At 46.7% G+C, this 19855-nt stretch overlaps 1 protein-coding gene across 1 annotated transcript in view; it reads right to left on the reverse strand.

The window, feature by feature from the left end:
- PCNX2 (pecanex 2) overlaps window positions 1-19855 on the reverse strand; it is a 273090-nt gene that overhangs the window by 18925 nt on the left and 234310 nt on the right. The window contains exons 26-28 of the mRNA XM_027094137.1: window positions 15684-15937; window positions 7770-8003; window positions 4082-4194 (exon numbers count right to left, since the gene is read on the reverse strand). Of these exons, the coding sequence (XP_026949938.1) occupies window positions 4082-4194; window positions 7770-8003; window positions 15684-15937 (601 nt within the window). The remainder of the gene's footprint in view (window positions 1-4081; window positions 4195-7769; window positions 8004-15683; window positions 15938-19855) is intronic.

Raw genomic sequence — 19855 nt, forward strand, 5'->3', positions numbered from 1 at the left:
AAAAATCATCTGTTAGTCTTTAATACTAAATATGTGAGAATGACTTGTTAGGTCTCAGAAAGTACACTTAAGGGCACACTCCTGAGTTAAAATTATACGAGGATAAAGCGCATGTGCGCGCACGCGCACGCACACACACACACAGATCATAAGCCACTCCTACTTTGAACATGAATAAAATATTAGCAAAGTGAATCCATCATTGCATAGATAGAATGTATCGTGACCAAGAAGAGCTTATCTCAGAACTGTAAGGATGTTTTACTGAAGAAATCTATTCATATAACCTAGTACGTTAATAGATTTAAGAAGAATTTCATCTGAATGTGAGCCCTCAAACTTTGAAAGAATTCAGCATCGTTTCCTGATGAAAGCTTTAGCAATCTAGGAAGAGGAGGACACTCCTGACGATGAAAATGGTCTAATAGAATCCTAAAACAAACCTTATTTTTTAACGCTAAAATATGACACTTGTTCCCCATTAATGTCTGGATTAACGTGAGGATGCTGTGTTAGACCGAACGATGGCCCCCAACACGTCCATGTCCTAATCTCTGGAACCCGTGGTTCTGTTACCTTACAGGGCACAAGGAATTTTGCAGATGTGATTAAACAGAGCAGTTTGAGATGCGGAGACTTTCCTGGATCATCTGGGAGGGCCCAATGTAAGCAAAAGGATCCTCGTAAGTAAAAGAAGGAAGCGGGTGAGGTAGAGCTTGTCAGAGAGACTGGAAAAGGCTACACGTTTGGCTGGGAAGATGGAGGAAGGGGTCGCTGCGATGCAGGCGGCCTCTAGGACAGGGGATGGATTCTCCCCTCAGAGCCTCCAGAAGGAATGCAGACACCTTGATTTTAGCCTAGTGAAACCCGTTTTCTACTTTTGATCTCCAGAGCTGTAAGACAACTAATGTATGCTGCTGTAAGCCACCGACTTTGTGGTAAGTTGTTATAGCAGCAATTGGAAACTAACACAGACGCCCACCTCCAACTGGAGGTCAGAGCCAACGGAACAGGAAAAAGAACTGAGGTATAAATACAGGAAAGAAAAAGGCAAAATTGTCATTATTTGCAGATATGTCTTTTCAGCAGAAAATCAAATAGAACTAATTGAAATAATGTTTATAACAGAGTTCAGTAGAGGTGCCCAGGAAGAAATCGGTATAAAAAACTAAATACAGTAAGTCCCCTACAAACAAACGAGTTCCATTCCAAGAGCACATTCATTAAGTCCAATTGGTTCGTAAGGCCAACAAATTAGCCTAGGTACCCAACTAACACAATCAGCTATATGGTACTGTATTGTAATCGATTTATAATACTTTCCACATAAATAATACATGAAAAACAAACACAGTACAGTAAAGTAAACAAAAGCACAACCACTTGTAGAGGATGCATGCGTGTAACAATGTACGCCAGACAGGTGAACTAACTTACATGATTGGGCTTACAAACGCACGTTCGCATCTTTGAAAGTTTGAAACTTGAAGGTTCGTATGTAGGGGACTTACTGTAACCTTCCTGTATACCAGCAGTAGCCAATTAGAAAAGGTGACAGGAAAAAAAGGATTTTATTCATGATCACAATAAAACTATAAAATACCTAGAGACAAGTCCATTAGGGATTACAAATCTCCAAAAAAATGATAAACTATTATGGAAAGACATTTAAAAAACGGAATGATTACGAAGATACACCATATTATTGACTGATGTCCGTTCTTTCCCCAAATTAATCTGTGATTTTAATCTATTCTAAATCAAAATTCCAAATGAGGTTTTTTATAAGATATGAGTCTAAATTTCACCTGAGGAGAAAATGAGGAGTAGCAGGCCCACCATAAAAACAAGTGCACCTTGAAATACGGTACAGGACTGCTCAGGGAAGTGACTCAGTCCCAGATAATCAAATCTTTCCCTAGACTAGCAAGAGTATCATTCCCAGATTTATCTCATCACTATGTTTGCAACAAGCAGAGCCGACTTGGAGTATGAGAAGCTGTTTGAAACAAAAAAAAATCCCATCAAAACAAGGCTGACCAAAGCAGCTGCTAGGCACGGTGCTTATTCAAGGAAAAAATAAATAAAACCGACCAAGTTAGATACAGCTGGAGCAGGAATATTGGAACAAGTAACACAAAGAACAAGATGGAAGAAATCTGAAAATATGTTGTACGGGAATGGAAAGAGTGAAATCGTTGAAGCTTTTTTTTGCAGTTTGTAAAAGAAAATTTGAAATTTATTAAAAAAAAAAAAAGAAAAAAGAAAAACCTTCCCATTGATCCAACAAAAGATCATGTGCTTGGATGCTGTGAATATCTGAAGACTCATTTTGTGATGTGGAGTCCAGGATCTTCTGAGGCCCTTCTCAAAGAGTATTCGCTATGTACAGAATTACAGGGGACTGTTTCACAAAGCCCACGAAGGAGGCTTCTGCTAGACTTTCAATCATCAGATTCAGTCCCAGATGACCACAGAGGGAACTGCCTGGGTCTAGTATGAGGCTGAGTCAGGTAGGAGGGAAGAGAGGGGCTAGAAGCAGGTCAGCTCCTCCCCAGAGTACTTCCTAGAACACAGATCAACACAATACTTTAATTGGTGAGCATTTCTCATCTATGAAGAGAATCATAAAGTTCTGGGATGTGGGTGTTGAAAGACTAGCTGTCACGAATTCCAACCACCTTGGTTCTCACCTTTTCCTCTTAGTGACTCAAGGCTATAGCCTCCAGAGAGGGATGGAGGGACTGCCAACCACACCACGTCACCCCTTACCAATGCACACACGTCACGGAGGACGCCTGTCCAGGGCTCGCCAACAGGAATGACTCAGAGCCGTCCCCTGCAGGAAGGGCATTCGGAAACACCTTTGACAAGTCTCCCTGGACTTGTTCACCCGAAGGCCAGGCACTGTGACGGCTGTTAAACAAGCACACATGTGGCTTTTGCCCTTAAGCAGCCTGTCATCCCACCTAATAACCCCCACACACACTCAGGTAGGGTATCAGAAGGACCGCTTTGCAGAGCACCAGATCAACGATACAACACAGACATCGGGAAGAAAGTCCAAGTGAAGGAGAAACCACTACCTAGAAGCTCTTTCTTTTTCAGCTCCCTGGGTCTGTATGATTCTCAGCCTCGGCTGCACGTCGATGCACCCGGGGAGCCCTAAAAAAGTCCCGACGCGTGGTCCACCCGCAGGGGCCGTGATGTGCTCGCTCTGTCCTGGGCTAAGGCCTGGGCATCGGGATATGTACAAGCCCCTCGGGAGATTTTCATGTGCGCCAATCAGGAGGCCTCTGACGGACAGGCAGAATCTAGAACATCTGGTGCACAGCGCTAACTACCAAAGGGGCAGCGTGTGACACGGCCACCAGCCGGGGCCATGAGCAGGTGACTGTGAAATTCACAAGGGCGGTTTCCCTGGAGAAGGAGGAGGTCGGGGCAAAGAGCACAGCTCCATCTGCGATGCCAGTTCAGGGGCTTGTGTGTGAAGGCAAGACCTCAGGGACCGAGGGTGAAGGAGGGTGGAAGGGGCCAGGAGAGAGTTTAAGGCTAAACACAAAATTGTTTTGTTCTTTAAGAAGAGAAACTTGCAGAAAGAGAGTTTGAAAAAAAACAGGAGAAGCAGTATCCAGTCATCAAAGCCCCACAGAGTCCGGGCGGGGCAGGGGCTGGCGTTAAAGCACAGAAGTGACAATTTTCTTTTGTGAAGAAAAACGGGGGAAGGGAACTAACGTTCTTTTGAGCATTAATTCCGCTAAATACCAGGCTAGGCGCTTTGCATGCATGATTTCATTTAATCTTCCCAGAAAATTTGCAAGGAACCTTGTAACGTAGAACAACGCCCTATACCCAGAATTCTGGGGTTTTGACTGTTCTGTGTTACGGCTGTTTCCACATCTAATTCTCCAGATCACTGTGGTTAAAAAGTCTTCTCAGAGGCCCAACGTGATTTATTAGGGAGAAAACACTCCGGAAGAAGTAGGAGCAGTCCACTTTAAAATAAAGAAAACGATGGACAAAAATCTGTCCAACGTATAAAATGCCAACTGGTGTCTGTGACAACTGCTTCCCCAGGTACCTGAGGGCCATGTTGTGAGCCGCAGTCCCCAGAGCTCTCCTGCCCAGGATGCAGAGTGCGAACGACAAAGTCACCAGAGGAGAGTCCTCGTCACTGTCCAGGTGCTTCGAGGGCTGGAAGAACAAGGATGTTAATTCAGCTTTCACGTGGGTTCTGGACCAACAGACAACTATAAATGCAGAGGCTTTCCCTCTGTCACCCACGGTGGTCACCCGGGCCCCATTAAAGTGACCTGACAGATGGGAAACTCTGCTTCCTGAGTTTCTCTTGAGGTTGGACGTGGAAAAAAAATTTAAATGGGGGGCTTCCCTGGTGGCGCAGTGGTTGAGAGTCCGCCTGCCGATTGGGGGGATGCGGGTTCGTGCCCCGGTCCGGGAAGATCCCACATGCTGCGGAGTGGCTGGGCCCGTGAGCCATGGCCGCTGAGCCTGCGCGTCCGGAGCCTGTGCTCCGCAGCGGGAGAGGCCACAACAGTGAGAGGCCCACGTACCACCAAAAAAAAAAAAAAAAGAAAAAGAAAAATTTCAATGGGGAAACTACCTTAGGAAAGTAAAGGGACTAACACGAGGCTGGCTGGACTGCTTCCCTGGAATTGTGGATATGGTACCTCGAGGTCAGGAAGATGGTGAGAGCTTGCAGTCAAATGAACCGCCACCTGACCCTGTGCAACGCCCACCTTAACCCTGTGCAAGCCCACCTTAACCCTGTGCAATGCCCACCTTAACCCTGTCCAAGCCCACCTTAACCCTGTGCAAGCCCACCTTAACCCTGTGCAAGCCCACCTTAACCCTGTCCAAGCCCATCTTAACCCTGTGCAACGCACACCTTAAACCTGTCCAAGCCCATCTTAACCCTGTGCAACGCCCACCTTAACCCTGTCCAAGCCCACCTTAACCCTGTGCAACGCCCACCTTAACCCTGTCCAAGACCACCTTAACCCTGTGCAATGCCCACCTTAACCCTATTCAACGCCCACCTTAACCCTGTCCAAGCCCACCTTAACCCTGTGCAACGCCCACCTTAACCCTGTCCAAGCCCATCTTAACCTTGTGCAACGCCCACCTTAACCCTATTCAATGCCCATCTTAACCCTATTCAACGCCCACCTTAACCCTATTCAACGCCCACCTTAACCCTGTCCAAGCCCATCTTAACCCTGTGCAACGCCCACCTTAACCCTATTCAACGTCCATCTTAACCCTATTCAATGCCCACCTTAACCCTATTCAATACCCACCTTAACCCTATTCAATACCCACCTTAACCCTGTGCAACGCCCACCTTAACCCTGTGCAACGCCCACCTTAACCCTATTCAACGCCCATCTTAACCCTATTCAACGCCCACCTTAACCCTGTGCAATGCCCACTTTAACCCTGTCCAATGCCCACCTTAACCGTGTCCAATACAGGGCACAGGCACACCAGCAGGGAGAGAAGTATGGGAATCAAGTGCAAATGAGGGTTTTCTGTTGCCTCCACAACAAGAAGCCCACTGAGCTGACCATAACTCCAACAATTAAATGAAGGGTGTCATCCATAGCTTAAAAAGAGGCGCATGGGGAGATGCAGAAGGAATTTAAACTTAAAGTCTCTTTTGCAAGAAAAGAGAAATAATTTCATTTTTATGAGCCAGCTGAGCAAAGAGGAGTGCCGCCATTGTGGGGATAGCCAGGAAAATCAGTAGATTCTTTGACCATTTCAGCCACCAGGAGAGGCTCAGCGTGGGTTAGGATCTCAACACACATTCTTCTGGCTGCATCTGGAGGAAGCAGACTCTGCCACCTACTCTTTCTCCCACCTGTTTTCCATCACTCATGCAAAGGTCAAGGACCTGGGCTAGTGTCATAATTTGGTTTACCCTCTACAGGTCACACAACACACCTCATCAGCTGCTGAGAAGGCCATTTCAACTGGATCTACCATTTCCTTCAAAAACACATTGCGAGAAGCTTGCCAAATCCAGAGAAGCAGAGATCACCGACCCCCTCCACTTGCCTACCTCCCCTTTCTCCTCCTTGTCTGCTTCCTTGTCTTCCTTTCTAAGATGTCATTGTCCTTGGTTTCATTTCTAAGAGGCTGCTTTCATCCCCAGAAGTGTCCTCAGCACGTGAGCAACGATGTGCGCGCACACACACACACAAACCTACGGGAGTAGCTTGGACTGTCTGATTGCTAAACAGAATGTGCTGGTCCACGATTCAACACGTTCAGCAAATCCCCTGCATTTCAGCACCGATATACTCTGTACGGAAATCTCAAAAAGTAACTCTAAACAAAGAATTGTCCAGAGTTTTAAAACCGTGAAGGAGGCTTAACACTGCACTGACGCTGAACACAGTAAAGAGGAAAACGTACCTTCAAGGCCCCTTCACTGGAGACGTGGTATATGAATTCTTCCATTTCATTTGGCTTAATTGTTAAACAAACACTTACCCAAACACTAGTGTCCTGGGACTTCCCTGGTGGCGCAGTGGTTAAGAATCCACCTGCCAATGCAGGCGACACGGGTTCAAGCCCTGGTCCGGGAAGATCCCACATGTCGCGGAACAACTAAGCCCGTGCACCACAACTACTGAGCCTGCGCTCTAGAGCCCGTGTGCCACAACTAGTGAGCCTCCGTGCCACAACTACTGAAGCCTGTGCACCTAGAGCCCATGCTCCACAAGAGAGGCCACCGCAATGAGAAGCCTGCGCACTGCAACAAAGAGTAGCCCCCGCTCGCCAAAACTAGAGAAAGCCCACACGCAGCAACGAAGACCCAATGCAGCCAAAAATAAATAAAATAAATAAATTTATATATATTAAAAAAAGCAAATACTAGTATCCTTCCTTGCCTCTATTTCATTATAGTCTATAGTATAAGAAAGAGATTATTAGAGAAATGCAAATTTAAACTACAGTGAGGTATCACCTCACGCCAGTTAGAATGGGCATCATCAGAAAATCTACAAACAACAAATGCTGGAGAGGGTGTGGAGAAAAGGGAACCTTCTTGCACTGTTGGTGGGAATGTAAATTGATACAGCCACTATGGAAAAGAGTATGGAGGTTCCTTAAAGAACTAAAAATAGAACTACCATATGACCCAGCAATCCCACTACTGGGCATATACCCAGAGAAAACCATAATTCAAAAAGACACATGCACCCCAATGTTCATTGCAGCACTATTTACAATAGCCAGGACATGGAAGCAACCTAAATGCCTATCGACAGATGAATGGATAAAGAAGATGTGGCACATATATACAATGGAATATTACTCAGCCATAAAAAGGAACGAAATTGGGTCATTAGTAGAGATGTGGATGAATCCAGAGACTGTCATACACAGTGAAGTAAGTCAGAAAGAGAAAAACACATATCATATATTAACGCATATATGTGGAATCTAGAAAAATGGTACAGATGAACCCGTCTGCATGGCAGAAATTGAGACACAGATGTAGAGAACAAACGTATGGACACCAAGAGGGGAAGCGGCACGGGGAGGTGGTGGGATGAACTGGGAGACTGGGATTAATATGTATGCACTAATATGTATAAAATGGATAACTAATAAGAACCTGCTGTGTAAAAACTAAATTAAATTAAATTTTAAAAAAAGAAAAGAAAGAGATGGCCTTTGCAAGGCTCCTTGCTTTTTAAACTTACACTCGACTCCTCAGCCCCACCTCCCCTACCTACCTCTTGCCTCTTCCGTGCACAGTACTGAATCCACTCCAGATACACGTTGCAGTAGCTGGCTCGAGTGATCCCCTGGAGACACGGGACATAGTCGTCATCGATGTTCATGTTGAACATTGCAAGGTCACGCTCAATGTAATGCCACTTGGCAAAGGGCTGCAGGGACTTGAGAAGGGATTCATTTTTGATCCAGGAAAACAGTTTGGGGGACGTCACCATATAGTATATTATACTCTGCCAAGAGAAAGCAAAATTTTGAGCCCTTCTAGCCATTCCAAAGCCAGAAAGACTTTTCCAACGATATTTCATAGAGTAAATCAACATCAGGGAGGTATGAGACATGAGATCCCCACAGGCGGTATCATTTGTTTTTCCTGCTAGACTTTTTTTTTTTTTTTTTTTTTTGCGGTACGCGGACCTCTCACTGTTGTGGCCTCTCCCGTTGAGGAGCACAGGCTCCGGATGCGCAGGCTCAGCGGCCATGGCTCACGGGCCCAGCCGCTCCGCGGCACGTGGGATCCTCCCGGACCGGGGCACGGACCCGCGTCCCCCGCATCGGCAGGCGGACTCCTAACCACTGCGCCACCAGGGAAGCCCCCTGCTAGATTTAATGCACAGAACCCACCGGAGATGTTTTAAAATGTTCTCTCTTGAGAGTCAGTGGAGGGAAGAGGGACGTGAGAAGAGGAGAATGCTAGCAGAATGTACTAGAACAGAATCTCCTTGGTGTGAAAGAATGACAGCCAGCGCCATCCTTTCTGAGAGACGCCCACAAAAGCATCGTGGTTTCTTTAGGCTTCCTGGAGGCCAGGCTGGGCTGATGCTGCTTGGAGAGATCAGGGCACGTCCTCCTCCAGGGCCTCAGACAGAGTGTGTCATGAGCTAAGGCAACAGGTACTTATGACGTAAAATTGTTCACACACACACACACGTATACATAATCCTGGGTACCCAGACAGTGGACATCTGTGATGTCTTCAAAAATAACCCATGTGTCCTCCTTCATCAGACATTCCACTTATGAATCCAAATGGGGAAAATGCCACCCTCGGGCTTTATGATTCTGAGTTACAGATTTATTGAAAGCCATCTCAGAGTTTTCGAATGAGTTCATCCTTCAAGAAGGCTAGCATCCAGCCTGGAGAAGTAAACATGTGACAGGGAAGAAGAAAAATCCAAGTCTGCTGTGGACACATCAGGAAGAGACGGTAGCATCTACGGACAAGTCCCTTGCAACCCCACTCCACTTGCGTTATCACGGGAAAAGGGAAGTGGCTGGTGCCACCGGGGCTGAGATGGGTCCGGGAACACAGCTCGCATCCTGTATGCAAACGGAGAGTGACGGGAGAGGCAGGGGCGGCGTTTGATGCAAAGAAGGCAGTGGCTCGTGCTCCCAGAGAATCCAACCCTTCCCTGATGCCTTCTCCGATTATAAAAGGCATTCTGGCCAGGCGAGAAGACAGAAAGTAACGCACACGGGATGAACGTGAGCAGGGCTTAGGCGACGGAGGTGAGTGGGCAGAGGGGCCCTTTGCTAGGCAGCACCCCCCAGCTCCCCTTCTCTTCCTCCCTTTAGCTGGGACGGGAAATCCAGAGCACCAAGGTCAGAGGTTGCCGAGGTGCCTGATTTCAGGTTACTGCAGGAGTCTGAATGCTGGCCGGACAGACACAAGCGGTCTCTGGATCTGGGCAAAACCACGGCAAATGCCTGACTCAGCCTCTCTCTGCTGTTAGGACCGAGCGCAGCCTGCATGTTGGAGAAGGCTCATCTGTGGCTCGTGGCGTGTGGTCTTCCTTCTTTGGGGCATAATCTCTGTTAGGCTCCATCATCCACCTGACCCCCAAGCGGGGGAGCGGAAGCATGAAGTCCGCAGACAGCAAAATTCAGTAGCTCACATGTTTCCCCAACCTCTGCAGCTTTGCATCCAAGCAGCACTGCTGGCCTTAGGAAACCCCTTCGGGGGGGGGAGGGAGGGAGAGAAGGAGGGAAGGAAAGAGGAAAGGAGGAAGAGGCCAGGGGAAGCTGAAAGCAGAGGGGCAAAAGACAGAGGCACTAATCACGGCCACTCTTCATCACTGTTTTGAGGTTTAAAATGAGATCATGCATACGAAGCAGGTAGCACCTGGCCTGGCACACGGGACGTGTGCAAAAATCATAACCATCTTCCTATCTTTGGCATCTATGACTTACCTACCCCGCAAGCTTGAGGCCCAGGGCGGGCAGCAGCAGCAGAGCTCAGGAGAGGTCTCGAGCAGGGGATTCGGAAAAGAGGAGACAGCTGCCTCTCCCGTGGTCACCAGAGTGCACATCTAATATTCAAATACGTAAATCAAGACTCTGGAGGGTGTTCTATTTTCTACCAGCTGGCGGGGTAACTTAAAGCTTCTATGAGCTAGACGGTCTAAGGGCTCGGTCCAAAGTCACGAGCCAAAGAGGAAACGTGACCATGATCAAAGGCACGGCTTCTCAGCTGACAATTACAAAAGCAAGACAGAAATCTGGTCTGTCTAAACACCTGGCTCGAGCAAACATCTGGTCGAGTTTTTCCTCGATATGTCCTAATCACGTGTACCAGACAGAAATAATAAACAAAAATGGAAAGCTGAGCGCTAACCTTTTCACTCGTTTCTAGGGAGGAATGAAAATAACCCCTCCGCCGATGAAATCAGAATAGTTAACAAGGACTTTGAATCCCAGAGGCTCAAACTCCCTCCTCTAGTTCTGGCAAACTTGCAGCGTTTGGCTTCTGAGTGGAACGCTTGGCTCTCCCTCGGAGTCAGTACCAACTCCTCTCACTGGGAGGAAACAGAACCACTCCAACTGGCTGCAAACCGTACCCCATTTCCCCTTTATTTAGGCAGAAATTCTGTCAATGAACGGTGTGAAATCCTTCAGAATCTGTCAGGATGAAACGGATCTCACACTAAGTCAAACTGCTAAGTCAGGATGGTGACACGAATTGACTGCATGGAACCTGATCCGTGTTGAAAGCAGGGCCTCTTCTGAATTAATTCACCATATCTGGCTCCTCTAGCAGGGATCCTCCTGGCCTCTCATTTTCATCGTAGATCAGCATATTCTCCCAGACAGCGCATTCTAAGAGGGGGACCTGGCAGGCAGGCCCACATCCCCGGGTACTTTCCACCGTATCCTGCAGGGCAGGTGATAAGCGTATCTCCTTTCTAAGAGCTGTGCAGAAACAATGGTGGCTGGGAAAGCAGGCCCTCACAGAAAGCTGATTTCTTGACGGCTAGAGGGTTTTAATCACTAATGAATGGAGGAGAGATGGACGAGGCACCAGGGAAAACCTCCAGTCGTCAGAAAGGAAATGATTTCAAATATATTCATAGAGGGTGGGGAGAACTGACTCAGTTTATTACAGGATAAAAAAAAAAAAATCCTTTTGTGCAAAGGAATTATTCCAAGCTTTTCTTTCTGTCCAATAAAAAGAATAAAAAGAATGAAACCAAACCCCTGAAACTTGAAGCAGTTCAGGGCTACAAAGGCAATTTCGTTCACTGAGTAGCCTAGGCCAAAGAAGAAAACAAATTTTTTTTATTGGAGTATAATTGCTTTACAATGTTGCATTCATTTCTGCTGTACAACGAAGTGAATCAGCTGTATGTACACACATATCCCTTCCCTCCCACCACCCCGACCCCACCTATCTAGGCCTTCACAGAGCACCGAGATATAGCTCCCTGCGCTATACAGTGGACTGACATATATTCATTTGGTTTTACCTTAAAGTGCTGTTTTTTCAGTCGTCACAGGCACTCAGCACTCCTGAAATTTCCTTGAACTAACTGTACCAGGGAGAGAGCAGACTTTCTGAGCTGCCGGTCCCCGAAGGGTAGGAAGGCACTGAGCGTGATGTTTACAGAGAGTCTCGTGTGAACAGGCCTTACCGGTGCTGATGTGAATGACCAGGAGGTACCATGAGATCTATCTGCCCCCAAATCTCAGCCTCTCCTGAGCACTGATTCTGTTTCCATCGAGCACAAATGTCTATAGTGGTCCCCAAGCCTAGCTGCATATCAACTCACCTAGGGAACTTAGTTCAAAATATAGGTGTTCGGGGCACTCCCCAGGTGCAGAGAATGGGAATTTCTGGGTAGGACGTGGCAATCTGTAATGATCTGGCTGGCTGGGGGATCCTGATGCCGCAGGTCTGTCCCCTGGCTCCTGGGAATCACCGGATGGATCACAAACCATCGTCCTGTGCGCCTCTCCTGCCCACCCGCCCCCACCGCCAAGCTCTCACGTCGGCATCACTGCCCGCTCGTAGAAAACAAGGTCAATGGACAGTCTTCCCACAAGCCCACTGTCTCCCGGCGGATTCTGGGGGCCTCCCTCAGCCCTCCACCACTCACACATTATCCTGGGTTTGTTTATCAGATTGCAAACTGTCATTTTAGAAAACGTATAGGGAATCAGGAGGCACGTTGCCAGGAGTTAGCATTACCGAGTCCAAGCTCACTCTGCCCGCCGCACGACAGGCCAATGAATCGGGAGACGAGGTGCTGAGGCAGGGAAGACGACGTTATTCGGAAAGCTGACAGACTGAGAAGACGGCAGACTAAAGTCTCGAAAGAACCATCTTATCAGGGTCTGGATGCCAGTTTCTTTTATAGCACAGGGAGGGGGAGGGGGTGAGGAAGTAAAGTAAAAAGGCCGTAAGTTTTGCCAATATCCCCTGGAACGGCCAGCCTCGGGCAGGGGGTGTGTTAACTTCTTCTTTCTTGCAGCCACGCACAGGTGGACAGGGGCCGGAGGTTGCCCTGAACAAAGGCACTTTGGTTTAACCTTCAGGCAGAGGGGCAGGGTTCCCTGAGGCGGGCCATTATGTATAGACAGGATCCTTTTACTGAACCAAAGCAGCGGAGAGCAAAGGTTAAAGTAACAGAAACAGATCCAACATGGAGTCCGATTTAGCTCTTCCCTGTAACATTAGGAGAGGAGGACTGTGAAGAAAGGGTGAGAGACATCAAAAGGCAGGTCCTGGCATGGAGCACCCCCAGGCTTCCGGAAAAGCCAAGCAGGTGGACCCAGAGGGGGCACCTCAGCTCTTCGTTCTCCCCTCTCACCCACTCGGCGACCTGCTGGCCCCATCGTGTGAGGCCTGTCTGTCCACACGTCTGGCCCATGGAAAAGCCACCTACGGGGAGCTCCAGAGTCACAGGGACGTGGCTCCATCTTGAACTCCATCCTCACCACTAACGCCTGGAGCAGATCCTGCAGACTCTTGCCTACACCGGGATCTCTTCCGTCCAGACTGGATGGCTCAGATTCTGCGTTACCTGGAACCTTCGTTCATCTAAAAACTATGGGCACCTCCACAGGTAAGTCATCACACTCAGGTCTGGGGACCCACAGAGGGAGCAGCGAGTTGCCAGAAGGGAAAGAGAAAAGGTTTCAGAGGACGGGGAGGCACATGGCAGCCCGGACCCCAGGGAGAATGTGAGGGGGAGCTGCCCTGGGAGCTCAGGTTGAAAGAGCAGCGCAGGAAGAGGGGGCTGGGATGCAGCCACGCGTGTGTAGGAAAGGGTGGGGAGTGGAAAGCCCGACAGAGGTAGCAGCAGAGGGCTCTGGCGGCACACACAGCCTTGTCCTGTCCTTCCAGTCTTTTTTATCGATAGCTGTTCAGCACTTGCTTGTGTTTTCGGTGTTTTCACGAGAGAAGCTGAGCTCAAGGTCCTTCTCCTCCGCCATCTTGAATTGCCCCTTCTGTTCTGCCCTGTTCTTGGAGCACCAAGGAGACACGTGGCTCCGGGGCTCATCCATCTGGCCCATCTAGACTGCTGTCCCCAGCTGCCACCTCGGAGTAAGCTCCCAGCCCTGGCACGGCTGCTGTCGGCCCCTGGATCTAGCCCCCCTGCAATGACCCCATCCTGTCGCCCCCTAGAACTAAAGCGGGTCCTCAAGGGACCCTCTCCTTTGGGAGGGAGGCACCAGAGAGAGCTGGTTGCCATTTAACATCTGTTTTCCCCTTTTTCCATGACACACAGTTTCTGTCTGGGTTCATGGCTGCCCAGAATACCCTTTCTAGATCCCCCTCGAAGCTGGCATATGACAATCTCTTCTGGCCAATGGGACACAGCTACAGTGTACTGTGGTACCTTTCAGGAACCTCCTTTTCTTTAAGAAAAAAGAAAAAATCTATTATTTATTTACTTACTTAGGCTGCGCCGGGTCTTAGTTGCGGCATGCAGGATTTTCATTGCTGCGTGCGGGCTCTTAGTTGCGGCACGCATGCGGGATCTAGTTCCCTGACCAGGGATCGAACCGGGGCCCCCTGCATTGGGAGTGCGGACTCTTAACCACTGGACCACCAGGGAAGTCCCTCAGGAAACTTCTTAAGGAATAGCTTGTGCATGCCCTTGGCCTTCACTTTCTGTGTCCCTCTCTCCAACCACTTAAGCCTTAAGATGGGGGAGACACTAAAAATGGTGGAGCTGGGAGCTGGAAGGGACCTTGATTCCTGAAGACTTGGAGAAGAGCTTCTTTTACGTGTGAGAGGAACACACTTCCTGCGTGTGCCACTGGCATTTCACAGCCCACTGCCAAGTCAATACCAGCTGATAGACCCAACTTCCCAAGAGTTGACTCTATGAAAAACTTCTTGGGTCTCAGATATAACGGCCAAGGGAACAAACATGGAGTCGCGCAGCAAAAGATCACAACTTCCTGCTTCACTTCCCAAATCTTCCCCAATTTGTGTGAGGTTGGGCAAACATTCATCATTTTGTGTGAGGTCTGGATGTAAAGTTTTGCATCCCTCTAGCACACACGAAGGTGGTGAGCACGAACTGCTCGAGCTGTTTTAAATATTCTGCCACAGAACATCTCTGTCGCACCAACATCTCTTGTTGCAATGACCTTGGGGTGTAGTCATTAGGAGTTCTTTAACCTACTGATTTTCATCGTCTGAATGCTACTTCCTGAACAATTTCGCAGCTATTGCTGCAGACGCTGGGGCTCCCCCCGGGAGTTATTTCCAATTTCTAAACGTCCTCCTTTTTAGTTGATGGAAATTCCTGAAACTTCAGGCGCCCGTGTTACCTTTCCATTTTGTTCTTTCCTTATTTCTGCTGGACCACTTGTCTCAGCCTCAGCTGGCAGAGAGTTTGGGGTCTCAGGTGGATGAGCTTCTTCCTTGGGAATGGCATTAAAATGTGGACCCCTCTGAGGACCACCCAGGGCTTTCACCATGCAAAGTAGTCCCTCAGAATAGGAACCATCACAGACACCCTCAGCCACAGACACCCTCGCCCGTCCCGTCCCCCTCAGAAAACACTTTCGCCCCTATTATCACGCTGCATCCTTGGTCAAGTCTCACGTAAGTCTCCTCTAGGAGACTTATTCAAAACCAGCACATGTTCTGAGGCTGAATGCAGGTTGAGCAGATGTAGGTACCGAGCAACTGTAAAATGTACTAGTCCCCGTACGAGTAAGTAAGAAAAGGCTGTCATAGCTAATCCTGATTGGATCATTTAACTCTATTTTTGCATTTGTATCATGAGCTTAAAAAATTAACTCTGGTTCTAAAAGGTAAAAATTTGCAGAGCCTCTAAACTGATCCTTATAACTCGTAAACATTGAGGTCTGGTCATATTTCCAGGATGTTTCCATTTGTCAAGCAACTCATGGGATGTTAAAAGTGGAGAAGGTCCAGGCAAGAAAACAGACTACCTCTTCGTGCCCAGGTTTAGGACAGGACTTGGGGCATGCAGGTCAGGCCAACACAAAGCCCTCGAGGCTTTTTCACGAAACCGGTGGCCCCGAAACCTAGCTAAGCCTCTGATGCACAAGCTGGGGAGAAGCTTCCTAAGCTCTTTCCAAAGCTTTCCAGGAGCCTCTGGAGCCAGCCCAGCATCATTACTCAGACAAGGGTCTGGGACCCGGAGCAGTACCTTGATGTAGTATCGGATGAGGATCCTTCGGAGGTCAAAAACCTGCAGCATGGTGGCCGCGTTGTTGTCCATGATGCTGTAGCCCTCCAGGATGTACTGCGCTCGCGTGATCTCCCAGGTGAGCCAGCGGAGGTTAAAGGCGGCATTGCAGGACAACAGGTGGAGCAGGTGACCTGGTTTGCAGCAGCAGCAACCTCTGTCATCCTCGTCGCCCTCTGTGATGGCTTCCACCTCCCTCTGCTGGCAGTAGGTTCCTGGCAGAGTAACAGACACGATGGCAGTTGTAAAGAGGTCGTAGGATAATCTGCGTTTCGAATGGATTTTCCCCTTGCCCTTATTGAGGGAAAGGTGCTGAAGAGAGTTTAGAAATCAGGAGATTTGTGTAGTTCTTAGTTCAAACAAGTACCCCCAAATAAGTCACCGATCTTACAATCATTAATGCTTTTTTCTTTTGCTTTTTTTTGTTTTGGCCACGCGGCATGTGGGATCTTAGTTCCTGGACCAGGGCTCCAACCCACACCCCCCTGCACTGGAAGCACAGAGTCTTAACCACTGGACCGCCAGGGAAGTCCCATAATCATTAATTCTTTTATTCATCCATATCCCTTCTGATTCTCATCTCCTTAGAAGAGACACATTCTCATGGTGGTCGTGGACGAGAATGGCCAAAATGCAGGATGGTTATATCCTTGAGTTCCCCTTTCCAGAAACCTGCAGGTCATGGCTAAGCAGATAGGAGGCTAAAGAAAGCGGCAGGTGGAAAGGTCTGAGAGCAGCTAGGTGCATGTTGAAGTGTTACCAGGAGGGGTGTCCTGGAAGAGCTTCACAGCCAAAGCGCACCACCTCATCTCCCACGTCTGTGAGCACTGGGTGAGCCGAACACATTTCCAAAGGAGATAGTTCTAAAAACATAGGATAACGGGTGTCGATGATCTTTGCTGATCTTTGCATATTTTTGTTAATGATTTGAGGGGAAACATATACAGTATGCTAATGACGTGAGATTACTGGTGCCTCCTGGAATGCAGAGTTACAATCTAAGGACGTCTCGCCAAACGGCTTTGGCAGACTGAAACTAATACATCGAAAATTAGTAGAGGGCTTCCCTGGTGGCGCAGTGGTAGAAGAGTCCGCCTGCCGATGCAGGGGACACGGGTTCGTGCCCCGGTCCGGGAAGATCCCACATGCCGCGGAGCGGCTGGGCCCGTGAGCCATGACCGCTGAGCCTGCGCGTCCGGAGCCTGTGCTCCGCAATGGGAGAGGCCACAGCAGTGAGAGGCCCACGTACCGCAAAAAAGAAAAAAAAAAAAAAAAAAAGAAAGAAAGAAAATTAGTAGAAATAAACGGAATGTCCTCCATCTTGGTTCAAAAAACCAGGCACACAGTTCATTAATATATAGTAGCATACTTAACAAATACTTTGGTAATTTCTTTGAACATATGAACCCGAACTAGGATAACACTTGAAAACTGAATGTGATCTTGATGCGACCAAAACAAAGGGACAGCAAGAGTCAGAAGAGACCTCGTGTTATTCCTTTGGATGCTACACGTAAAGGGTTACTGATAAAACGAAATAAAACTAGATGATTTGGGCAAGTTACACTTTCTCCATTAAAAAATAATAATAATACTGATTTGAACAAGATCATACAGATTGTTAGTTACATGTCAAGAAAGCTACAGGGTTGTAAAATAACTCAAATTATGTTACTGAAGAATGACTAGAAGATCCAGGGACTTTGACTTTGCATAAAAGAAGACTTCGAGGGAGACAATGGTCGTCTTCAACGACTATCTGAAGGACTGTGGTGGAAATGTGAACTTGATCTTCTCTGTAGTCCCAGAGGGCATCATTATGACCAATGGGAAAAAGCTTCAGGGTATAGCGTTTACTATAACAAAGGTCATTTTAACAACTCTGAGTTCCACAGTGAGACGGGCTGCCCTAGGAGGATAAGAGGATAAGGAACGAATTAGTGGTGACAGGACAGTGGTAACAGGTGCTAATAACCATAAGTACAGACCACTTAAACCAAAGTCATGGTGAAGAGAAGAAAAGAAATTAAGAGAGAAGATAGGATGGACAGCCAATCAACTGGGGTAGTTGTTATTGGCTGTGGTGGTGGTGGTTTGTATCTTTATCAAGATAATTGAGCCCTTAGTTATTAACAGAAGGAAAAAGGAAGCACACAAAAAAGTAAGTTTTTCTCTATGAATTGCTTTAGTTGTACTCCATCAATTTTTTTATATTGTGTTTAAAACTTTCATTCAGGTAAATTGTTTTGTAACTCACCTACTCAGTTTTTATTCCTTACAGCTCTGTTATTAGGTGTATGCATATTTAGGACTGTTTTGTCTTCTTGATGAATTGACTCTTCAGTCATGATGAAATATCTGTATTTTGGTAATATACCTCGTCTTGAATCTGATATTAATACAGCTATTCTAGTTTTCTCATAATTACTGTTTGTAAGGGATAAAACTTTCTGTCCTTTTGGGACTTCCCTCGTGGTCCAATGGTAGAGAATTCACCTTGCAATGCAAGGGATGCGGGTTTGATCCCTGGCTGGGGAACTGAGATCCCACATGCCGCAGGGCAACTAAGCCTACGCGCCACAACTACTGACCTTGAGCACCTCAACTAGAGCCCACGTGCCCTGGAGCCTGCGCGCCACAACTAGAGAGAGAAAACCTGCATGCCACAACTCGAGAGAAGCCTGCACTCCGCAATGAAGAGCCCGCGTGCCCCAACAAAAGATCCCGCGTGCTGCAACTAAGAGCCGACGCAGCCAAAAATAAATAAAATTGAATTAAAAAATAATAAATAAATCTTAAAAAAAAACTTTCTATCATTCTACTTTGAGTCTATCCATGTCTTTGTATTTAAAACATATCTCTGTAAACTACACGTAGTTAGGATTTGCTTTTTTATCAGTTTGATAAGTCTCCACATTTTAATTACAGTGATTAGTCCATTTACATGAACGTGCTTATTTATATGACTGGGTATAAAGCAACCATCTTGCAGTTTCTTTAATTCGTCCATTTTTTTCCTTTGCATTCCTTCCGATATTTGGGCGTGGGGGGAGCGTGCTGAATAACGTTTAGTGATTTACTGTGTATCAGCTTTTAAATCAGTTAGCTATAACTCTGTTTTATTTTTTGCAGTTTCTCTAGGAATTATAATGTGCATTTTTACCCTATCACATGGGTAAAATTCGTACTACTCTTCCTGTAACGTAGGACTATTACAATGGTATATTTAATCCTTCATGTCCTTTGTGTTATTCAAGCATTTTACTTTAATGTATATTAACATTTAAACCCCACAATAGTTTGTTATTATTTGGCTTTAAACAATCAATTCCGTAAAGGCTTACAAAGATAAAAAATCTTTGCTTACATATTTACCATTTCTGGCAATCTTCATTCTTTTATGTAGAATCAGTTTTCCATCTGCTATCATTTTCTTTCAGCTGAAAGAGCTTCCTTCAATATTTCTTGCAGCGCAGGCTACCTGGTGATTATGTCAACTTTTCTTTATCTGTAAAAACTTAAATTTTGCCTTCATTTTCCTAGATGTAGAATTCTGGGTTGACAGTTTTATTTTCCTTCCAGCACTTAAAAAATATCATTGCATTATTTTCTGGCTTGCATTATTTTTTAATGAGACGTTAGTGATTAACTCACATAGTTGTTTCCCAGTATATTATGTGTTTTTAAATTTTTCTCACGGTCCCGATAAAATGACAATAAAATATCTCAGATGCTCTTATAATTATTCTTTAATTTTCAGCAATTTGATGATCGTGCACTTAGGTTTGGTTTTCTTTGTGTTTATCCTGCTTGGGGTGTGCTGAGCTCCTGGGATTTATGAATTGATATTTTTCATCAAATTTTTTAAATGTTTGAATACTAGTTCTTCAATTTTTTCTGCCCCTATTTATTGTTTCTCCTTTTGGGATTCCACTTATACATATGTCAGGATGCTTGATACTGTCTCACACATCACTGAATCTCTATTTTCTTTAATCTTTTCATTATTTGCACATCAGTTTGAATGGTTTCTATTGCCTTGTCTTCAAGTTCATTGATCCTTTTTTTTCCTGTTAAGCCTATCCTCTAAGTTTTTCATTTCAGACACTGTGTTTTATTCATTCCCAGAATTT

Source organism: Aethalodelphis obliquidens, unplaced genomic scaffold (genome assembly GCF_003676395.1).
Source record: "Aethalodelphis obliquidens isolate GAN/ISIS:26980383/991018 unplaced genomic scaffold, ASM367639v1 scaffold87, whole genome shotgun sequence".
NCBI classification, from domain to species: domain Eukaryota; kingdom Metazoa; phylum Chordata; class Mammalia; order Artiodactyla; family Delphinidae; genus Aethalodelphis; species Aethalodelphis obliquidens.